General features: G+C 52.0%; 2 protein-coding genes; both read left to right on the top strand.

Annotated features, from left to right (window-relative positions):
• Nucleotides 1–222: 222 nt before the first annotated feature.
• On the top strand, nucleotides 223–6,432 carry GSTUM_00011480001 (uncharacterized protein; the record flags this gene model as incomplete). XM_002841947.2 has 2 exons in its annotated part: nucleotides 223–2,607; nucleotides 3,466–6,432. 2 exons carry the CDS (start codon nucleotides 223–225, stop codon nucleotides 5,941–5,943), a joined length of 4,863 nt encoding a protein of 1,620 aa, XP_002841993.1. The 3' UTR covers nucleotides 5,944–6,432.
• Nucleotides 6,433–6,730: 298 nt separating this feature from the next.
• On the top strand, nucleotides 6,731–8,185 carry GSTUM_00011479001 (uncharacterized protein; the record flags this gene model as incomplete). The annotated part of the gene is made up of 2 exons (XM_002841946.1): nucleotides 6,731–7,464; nucleotides 7,516–8,185. 2 exons carry the CDS (start codon nucleotides 6,731–6,733, stop codon nucleotides 8,183–8,185), a joined length of 1,404 nt encoding a protein of 467 aa, XP_002841992.1.
• Nucleotides 8,186–10,235: the final 2,050 nt, after the last annotated feature.

Here is a 10,235-nt window from a genome sequence, read left to right as displayed (position 1 = left end):
TTCGCTGGAGGTGTTAACACCCCCGAGCAACTATGGAACTTCATGCTCGACAAGAAAGACGCAGTGAGCGACGTTCCTTCCCACAGGTGGGAGCCATACCATAGGCGTGATCCCCGCAACCCCGAACTCCTGAAAAAAATCACCACAAAGGGATCCTTCCTCGACAACCTCGAGAGCTTTGATGCCGGTTTCTTTGGTATCTCACCCCGTGAGGCCGAGCTCATGGACCCTCAGCAGCGAATCTGTCTTGAAGTTGCCTGGGAGGCATTGGAGCATGCCGGTATCTCCCCCAACGACATTGCCGGTAGCGACGCAGCCGTCTTGATGGGTGTCAACTCAGACGACTATGGCCGCCTCATGCTCGAAGATTTGCCCGGAATTGAAGCTTGGATGGGTGTTGGCTCTTCTTTCTGTGGTGTCCCCAACCGTATCTCATACCTCCTCGACCTCCACGGAAATTCCATTGCCTTAGATGCTGCCTGCGCCTCCTCCCTCATCGCCATCCACCACGCAAAGCAACTTCTCGAGAACTACGAATCCGAGGTTGCGGTCGTCGGTGGTGTCAACGCCATGTGCGGACCTGGTCTCATCCGTGTTCTCGACGTTGCCGGTGCTACATCGCCTGAAGGCCGTTGCAGATCTTTCGATGCTGAAGCCAGGGGATACGGCCGCGGCGAAGGTGCCGCTGTTGTCATCATGAAGCGTGTCGAGGACGCCATCCGCGATGGTGATCAGATCCTCTCTGTCGTCAAGGGTACTGCCGTCGGGCAGGATGGCCGAACCAACGGCATCATGCAGCCGAACCCCCAAGCACAGGCGGAGGTCTACAAGAAGGCGCTCAGCGCTGCCGGGTTCGACGCTAGCACAATTGATTTCGTCGAGGCTCACGCTACTTCCACCCGTGTCGGCGATCCTAAGGAAGTTTCCGCTATCACATCTGTCTACGGATCTGCCGCCGGCCGCACTGCTGAGAACCCATGTTACATTGGCTCCGTGAAACCTAACGTCGGCCATCTTGAAGCTGGTGCCGGTGTTGCCGGCGTCATCAAGGCAACCCTCGCCCTTCACTACCGCCAACTACCCCCACAAGCTAACCTTCAGACCTTGAACCCTGCTGTCGATTGGGCCAGCAGCGGCCTGCAAGTTGTTCGTGATGCCAGACCCTGGCCTCGCCCAGACCAGAAACTCAGGGCTGGTGTCTGTTCATACGGATACGGAGGTAGCATCTCCCATTTAGTGTTGGAGGAGGCTCCTTCCAGGGAGGCTCTCAAGGAAGAGAACAACGGCCCTGTGATTCTCACGCTCTCTGGTCCAGGAGAAAAGTGGTACAAGGGTCAAGCTGCCAAGCTCGCAGAATGGTTAAAGACCGAAGGCGCAAAGATCCCTCTATCCGCCATTGCCACCACTCTTTCTACCCGTCGCGCCCACCACCACGTCCGTGCTTCGATAGTGGCCGAGAACCACGAGGGTGCCATCGCCAGTCTCGAAAAACTTTCCCGGGGGATCGATGACTTAACCATCATCAAGGCCCGCACCGTCTCTGGAAACACCAATAACGACGTCGTTTGGGTATTCTCCGGCCATGGCGCTCAATACCCATCCATGGGAGTCGAACTCCTCAAGACTGAACCCGAATTTGCGAAGGTCATTGACACCCTTGAATCCACTTACCAAGAGACTTTGGGCTTCTCTCCAAGACAAGCACTCGAGACCGGTGATTTCGAGACCACTGATAAAATCCAGGCATTAACTTTCGCTATGCACGTTGGTCTTGCCGCAGTCCTCAAATCCCGTGGTATCAAGCCTGCTGCCATCATTGGTCATTCGGTTGGTGAGATCGCCGCTGCCGTCACCACCGGTGCTCTGACTCTTCTTGAGGGTGCTCGTGTTGCTAGTATCAGGGCTAGTCTATATGGGCGCCCAGATGTTGCCGGTAAAGGCGCAATGATCTTGGTGGATATTCCTTTTGAGGATGTTGAGAAGGATTGTGCGTCTCGCAAGGATATCAATGCCTCCATCCACGCCTCGCCAACATCTACTGTTGTCTCTGGAACTCCGGAAGCCATCAAGGAGTACTCCGACTACCTTGCCACCCAGCAGCAGCAAGTCCGCGTCGTCAAATCCGATGTTGCCTTCCACAGCCCCCTCCTTACTTTCCTCGGTCCAGCTCTTACTAGACTTCTCGGAGACACTATCTCTCCCAAACAGGCCGATATCAAGTTGTACTCCACATCGGATCTCGATGCTCGCACAGATAAGCTGCGCAACTGCGATTACTGGATCAACAACATGCTTGGTCCTGTCTGGCTTACTTCTGCCGTAAAGGCCGCTGCGGAGGACGGATATAAGGTCTTCTTGGAGGTCTCCGCCCACCCGTTGGTATCTCACTCAATCAACGAGACTCTCATGGAAATTGGTGAGGATGAGTCTGTCGTTATCCCCACTATCCGCCGCAACCACCCTGCTTGGGAGGGAATCAACACCGCCTTGGGTCGCCTCCACGCCAACGGTGCCGTCGTTGACTTCAAGAAGTTTGTCGGAAAGACCTGGGTCCCTAGCCTCCCTCTTACCGTTTGGCAGCACGAGAAATACTGGCATGAGGTCACCGTCGGCATCCCGACCACCCCTACTACCGAGCTCCACGACGTCAATGCCCATGTCCTCCTAGGAGCCAAGACTCAAGTTTCCGGTGTCAATAACACCAGTGTCTGGCAAACCGTTGTTGACGAGACCTGCAAGCCGTTCCCTCTCAACCATCCTCTTCACGGAACTGAGATCGCACCTGCCGCCGTCCTCATCAACACCTTCATCCATGCCGCCGAATGTATCTCCGTCTATGATGTCGTCCTCCGCTTCCCCGTCCCTATTTCCTCAGCTTCTCCCCGTGAAGTCCAAGTTGTCTACCAAGAAGAAAAGGCCCTGAAGATCCGCTCCCGTCTGGTGGCTACCAAGAACAAGAGCGATGAGTTGTCCTGGATGACCCACACCACTGCCAAAGTCCCTGCCAACCCCATCGAGCTCGAAGAGGAATACTTCCCCATTGACGATATCTACGCCCGTTGCACACTCAAGAGACATGCCAACTGGGCCATCGATTACCTCTCCGATATCGGTGTCGCTGCCATGGGCTTCCCCTGGACCGTTGAGAACCACGTCGAGGGTAACCGCGAGTTCATCGCTAAGGTCAACGCCCTTCCTGATGGATCAACTGACCTCCCATGGGACCCCACCTCATGGGCTTGTATCTTGGATGCCGCCACCTCCATTGGCTCCGCCGTTTTCTACAGATCCCCTATCCTCCGTATGCCCGCACATATCGACAGCATCACCATTGCCGCCCCCCCTCCACCAAGCGCACTGATCTACGTCCGTGAAGTTCCCGGCCAAGATTGGACTGCCGATGTTGTTGTTACCGCTCTGGACGGTAAGGTCCTCGCAAAACTCCGGGGTATGCGCTTCTCCCAGCTAGACGGCACTCCCGGTGTCAGCGGCAGCGTTGAGTCCCTCGCCCACAGCCTCCACTGGACCGCCGCCCAACTTGACAGCACCCCCGCTCCTCTCAATAATGTCGTCTTCGTTGCCAACAAAGACCACTCCCTCCTTGGTCCCTTCAAGAAGACCCTCACTAAGCGTGGTCTCGGTGTTAAGGTCATTGAGAGCCCTAGCGAAATCGAATCACACTCTGATGTCCTCCACAAGACTGGAACCGTTGTTATCGTCCTCCCCGATGAGCTCGAAGATATCGAGAGACTCCCCCAAACCAACTTTGCCAATACCCTCAAGCTCCTCGAAATCACCAAGCGTCTCAACACTTTCAACTCCTCCGCCAAGCTCTGGGTCATCACTGAGGAAGCCCAGAACGCAAAGAACGAATACTCTCTTGCCGCTGCCTCGATGTTAGGTCTCGCCCGTATTATTGCCTCTGAGCAACCTGACTTGTGGGGTGGTTTGGTTGATATCGACGAGCCTGCCTTCCCCTTCCAGGTCCTCAAGTTCATCCGCAAGGCGGGTGTGGTGATCGTCCGTGACGGTGTCAGCAAGATTCCCCGTCTCCGCGCCCTCCCTAAGGCCTCCCTTACTCCTGGAAGCGACCTGAAGTCTGCCGTCAAGATCCGACCCGACGGAACATACCTCATCACCGGTGGTCTCGGTGTGTTAGGTCTCGAAGTTGCCAGCTGGCTGGCCGAAAAGGGTGCCCGCCGTCTTGTCCTCCTCTCCCGCAAGGGCCTACCCCTCAGATCCACCTGGTCCAGCGCTACCAGCGGCCCCAACGCCGGTATCATCAACAAGGTCAAGACCATTGAAGCTCTGGGAGTCGCCGTCAACACTGTTTCTTTGGATCTCGGCAAGCCCGGCGCTGATGAGGATCTCAAGAAGGCTCTCGATAACTTGTCTCTTCCTCCCGTCACTGGTGTCGTCCATGCCGCGGGTGTCATGGAAGACGCTTTTACCCACGAAGCCACCGAACAATCCTTCAAGAACGTCCTCACCCCCAAGGTTGATGGGTCATGGGCTCTTCACAACGCCTTCCCCGTCGGAACCCTCGACTTCTTTGCCCTCTTCTCTTCTTGCGGTCAACTCTTCGGCTTCCCCGGGCAGGGCGCATATGCCTCTGGTAACGCCTTCCTGGACGCCCTCGCCAACTACCGTCGCAATTCTGGCGATAACACCCTCTCACTCATGTGGACTGCTTGGAGCGGCCTTGGTATGTCTGCCTCTACCTCCGCTGACTATATCGATGCCGAGATGGAGTCCAAGGGCATAACCTCTGTCACCCGTGACGAAGCGTTCCGCGCCTGGGAGTACGCTGCCAAGTATGATGTTCCTCAGGTCGTTGTTGTTCGGTCTCTGCCTATCGACGAGGGCGCTACCCCCGCGGTTCCTATCCTCAACGATATCGTTGCCCGCCGCCCAGCGCCCGAAGTCGACTCTGAGGACGAGGAGAATAGTGAATATGAAGAATCAGCCCCTGCCGCCACCACCCCATCAAACCCCGCCGACCTCAAGAAGCACCTCGAGGCAACAATCAAGGCTAACGTCGCATCAGTCCTTCGCCTCTCCTCCCCTGATGATGTTGACACCCACCGCCCGCTCTCCGAGCTCGGAATGGACTCGGTTATGACTGTCGGTCTCCGAAAACAATTCAAGGACACCTTTAAAGTTACCATCCCACCCACCCTTATTTGGGCCCACCCAACCGTCGCACATTTGACCAAATGGTTCGCAGAAAACGCTAAAGTATCCGCACCCTCCGCCGCTGCCACCACCTCCAGCGCGCCCAAGAAATCAAAGGCCCCCAAGAAGTCCACCCCCAGCAGCTCCGGTAACGCCCTCCCCTCGAACCCAGTAGACTTGAAGAAGCGCCTCGAGCAGATGATCAAGGCCGACGTCGCCTCGGTCCTCCGCCTCTCCTCCCCCGATGACGTGGACACCCACCGCCCTCTCTCCGAGCTCGGAATGGACTCGGTCATGACCGTCGGCCTGCGCAAGCAATTCAAGGACACCTTCAAAGTCACCATCCCACCAACCTTGATCTGGGCTCACCCAACCGTCGCTCATCTAACCAAATGGTTCACCGAGAACGTGAAGCCCACCTCCTCCGCTGCCGCCGCCGCCGCTCCCCCAACCAAGAAGTCCAAGTCAACCAAGAAATCGAGCACCTCCCCCACGGGCCTCTCCCTCCCCACCAACCCAGCGGAGCTGAAGAAGCACCTAGAGAAGCAAATCAAGGCCGACGTCGCCTCGGTCCTCCGCTTGTCCTCCCCCGACGACGTCGACCCTCATAGACCCCTCTCCGAGCTCGGCATGGACTCGGTCATGACTGTCGGCCTGCGCAAGCAGTTCAAGGACACCTTCAAAGTCACCATCCCCCCCACCCTGATCTGGGCTCACCCGACTGTTTCGCACCTTTGCAAGTGGTTCGCTGAGAACGTGGCTAAATAAATAAGTTTTTTCTTTCTTGTCCGGGGGGGATGGTTATTATTGGGTGGGCGGGTGGGTAGGGTAAGGTGAGATGAACGCGGGATAGCAGATGGGAAAATAGAGATGGGATGATGGAAAGCGCGAGGAAGTTGAATGGATGTGTGGAGTATAGAGAGAGAAAGGGGTTCATATATGTCGTAGTCTGTGATTTCCATTTCGCTCTCTTTTTTCTTTTTACTTTTAATTCTTCTTCTCCTCCTTTCCGTCCCTTCCATCTTCCTTGATGATTCTTGTTGTGTTGTCATTGTTTTTCTCAGGATGAAAAGTACGATTATGTCCGCGCGTTCATGATGGTGATGTCTCTTTTGTTGTTTATCGTTTGGTATGTTTCCCGTTTTTCATCTATCCAAAATGTTCTTTATTTCTTTTTCTCTTCTTCTTCTTGTCGATTCCCTTTCTTTCCTTCTTTTTGTCTATTTTCTCTCCCTTCTCCATTTGATAGATATGAAATTGAGTCTTCATTCGTTCTCACTTTTTTCAAAGCGTGATTTGGTGAATGCGAGGTGAAGGGGGAGAAAAATTACCAAGTAAAACAACGCTCGCAGCCCTAACCCCTAACTTCCTCAACCAAATCCATACAGATGATCACTAATTGGTCCGTGCGCTTCTCCAGCCCCTCAATCAATAAGTGAAACTTAACCTCTCATTCAAATGTGAACCACCTCTAGTTGTTCACCTTTCATACATTCAAAAAGGAAAAGGATGTAGGTACCCGCATCCATCAAGCCCTCCCTTCTATTCGTGCGACATGATGCGCACTACGTGTCCTGCTATATATGGCTCTGTTGGCAGTCCAGCGGGGTCTATCATTTCAAAACAGGTGAAAACCAAACTAAATCTCTCCTTTTCACCGCCGTCATCGTTTTCCCAAAGTCCTCAACAGATAGACGAAAATACCATGCTGACCTTCATAATAAATACTTCTCTAGGGATCCTTGCTACTTGGGCCTTCTACAAGACGACTATCGTCTTGCTGTTCCCCGAGAACCATGCTGAGATTAGTATCCTTGCGCTTCTACGATTGCTAGTCAGAGACTTTTTAGCCAGCCCAGGCCCTAGCGTTCTCCCGTTGGACCAATTGAGCTACACGCTTCTCGAAGATGCGCGTAAGAGCGGGCGGTTGCGGGGCGGATACTTTGTGCTGCGCACTGAGAATGGGGTTTGGTCGGATGAGAAGGGGACGAGCTGTATTTTAGAGATACAGAATAATTGGAGGAAGAATAACTGGAGGAATATGGAGGGGGAGTGGTACGCTTTGATCAAAGAGCCATTCGTCAGATTTCAAACCAGGGAGGACGGTGAACACGTTGTCGCCTTGATGGTCAGACATCGAAGTGACTGGGATGCCATTCCTAGCACCTCCAATCTCATTCCCGAAGGCTTTCGTGTAGTGCAGGGGTGGCGAGAGAAAGGTAGAGAAGAACTTAAAGAGAAAGGAAATGATCTATATACCCAGGAATCATATTGGGGTGCTTTCGATCTGTAACATTTCCCCACAGTCTCAAGGTTCGGGTTTAGGTGCTAACGGGTTAGTTACAAGCAAGCCCTTCACCAACCAGAAGATTCGGTGCCCTCTGACCTGATACACCGAAACTGTGCTCAGGCAGCGTTCAAACTCTCCCTTCGCGATACGGCCATTCAAGACGCCACGGCAGCAATATCAGCCAACCCATCGGACCCCAAAAACTCCCTCAAGCTAGCTAAGTGTCACTATGCTGCACGAAATTATGCCGAAGCGGAAACAAACCTCCAGAAATTGGTGACACTCGATCCCCTGAATGTTAAAGGAAAGCTCCTACTCGAAAGATGCCATCAAAGGATCGCAGAGACCAGGGGGGAATACAATTGGGTAAAGATCAGAAAGCCGCTGAATACGAGGCCTAGTTCCTATCTCGATGTCGCGGATTATACTGGACCTGTTGAAGTCAAAGTCGGTAAATTCGGTAAGGGGTTATATACGACAAAAAACGTCAAAACCGGAGATCTATTACTCGTCAGTAAAGCTCTACAATTTGTTTATCTCTCCGACGGAGATCTCGGCAACTCCGAAAAGTTGAAGGATATGAAACTGGATTGCATTCTCGAGGTTGCCGAAAGGTTACACAACGAGAAGGGTCTACAAAAAGGATTCTTCGAGCTCTGGAGGGGAAAAGAGGGCGTGGAACCCAGAATTATCGATGACACCTATGCTCTAGACACGTGAGTACTCTACCCAAAGAGTAGCTGTGATTTTTATTCAGCTAATACTGGGAAAAGAGAAATTATCAGGGACATATACGACGTGAATTGCTTCACACCGTCATACCACGACATAAATACGATCCGAGAAGAGCCGCCATATGGTGAAGGGCTATGGCTTCTTCCCTCCTTCATGAACCACGCGTGCTGGACCAACACACGTCGTTCTTTCCTCGGGTATCCTCACTTCCAGGCCACGAGCCACACCAACATATCCAAGCTAATGTAATCCAGCGACGTTATGATCCTCCGTGCAGCAGCCGACATCCCTTCTGGCTCCGAGCTCTTCACGTCTTACGTCTCCCTCTATGCAGACCTGCGATCCCGACAAACTCATCTACAAGATCGCTACGGTTTCACTTGTACTTGTGCATACTGCACAATTCAAACGGAAGAATCCCTTCAAGTGCGTAAGAACCGAGCCTCAATCCTGGAATCCTTCGCCACCATACTTCCATCCCTTAATCAAAAATCACAACAAGAAGCTCTGAAGGAATGCATTTTAGAGGTTGAAAAGACATACACTCTTCCCCCCAGCGACTTCCCACGACTAGAACTCCTTGACGTCTATTGGACGCTAGCCCTAACGTACCACCAACACCAGCCACTGGATGGGATAGCGGTAAGCATGGATTCGTTATCTGCCCTCGGATTTGAATTCGAGGATGATGGAAGCATGAGAAGAGCTGGGTACATGGATATTCACGCGATGCCCACGATGTCTCAATTGTGTATCTCTTGGGCGGCGTTGGGGGAGATGCAGAGGGCTGAAAAGTGGGGGGAGAATGCGCGAGTTGTTTGCGAGACTATCATGGGCGAGGGTACTCGATTCGAGGAGATTTATAAAGGGTGGCTAGATGCGGCACCAAAGGTTTAAATTAGTTAGTTGTGTTGTAGAACATCTGTGGCTGGATATTGCGATGAAACGAGGGAAAGTCAACCATCACTAGTAGCGTGTCGTAACCATATCGACATCAGTATGATGATACTCCAAAATTTATGAACAATAACAATATATCCCATCTCGGAAAATTCCATAAAATCAGCCAGAGAAAAAAACAATTTTGACGAGAAGGTTCATCCCCAAGTCCGTTTCACCACCTCTGCTCCCAGAAACACAGAACCAGAAAGAAAGAAAGACAAAACCACAGTAAAAAAAGAAAAGTCCAACAAGCAGCTAGAGTTCGGGGGCCTAAATTAACAATTCGATAGGGGAATGCAGTACTAAAAAGGAGGAAAGGTACGATACAATCGGTTCATATACCGCTACTCTACCGACGGACTCACTTACCCATCCAAGGGCATGAAACCCACATAGCATGAATAGTAAGGGTATTCAAAGTTGAAAAGATGATTCTTCAGTAATGAGTAAACAGTAGTCTACTACCCGTGGCTCTTCAGTGTGCTAACCGGTACAATACTGAGGCCGGAAAGGACGGTTTTCTTTTTAATAGTTTGGGTTTGGTGATACTCCCTTTGCTCTGTACTCGCACGGAATTCGTGCTGCTTGGTCTACCGGTACCGGTATCGTAAAGACGTTGTCGAATACGGTATGATATGCAGTGGTGGCATGAACCAAAATTCCCCCCTCTCCCCTTCGAAGGGGGTTTTGGAAAATTCATACTCGAGTATGATAGAAGGACATGAATGTGGTACAGTACAAGTACCGGTACCGTATGTTATGATAGTGGATTGAGCTTACGCCCATGGACAAAAAAAAGAAAAGAAAAGAAAAGGGGGGGGTATGATATTAAAATAGATAAAATGCCTAATTCAGAATAGAATCTACCACCCCCCCCCCCCCAGCCCATTATTGCTCTCAATAGTGCTGCACGAATAACTAGCTAACTTATCACCTTTGAAAAAAGTTCCCTCTTCCAATGTTATTTTTGCTCACATACTGGTGACTCAGGCTCTGTTTGGATACGACGGTACCGCTCCGTTTCCCCATACAAAAGCTACAGTTTCAGAACGGGAGGATCAACCATTTTTATAATTATTAGAAGAACGCAACG

This window comes from Tuber melanosporum (assembly GCF_000151645.1).
Source record: "Tuber melanosporum whole genome shotgun sequence assembly, scaffold_85, strain Mel28".
Taxonomy (NCBI): domain Eukaryota; kingdom Fungi; phylum Ascomycota; class Pezizomycetes; order Pezizales; family Tuberaceae; genus Tuber; species Tuber melanosporum.
The sequence above is the reverse complement of the archived record's forward strand: the minus strand, read 5'-3'. Positions and strand labels throughout refer to the sequence as shown.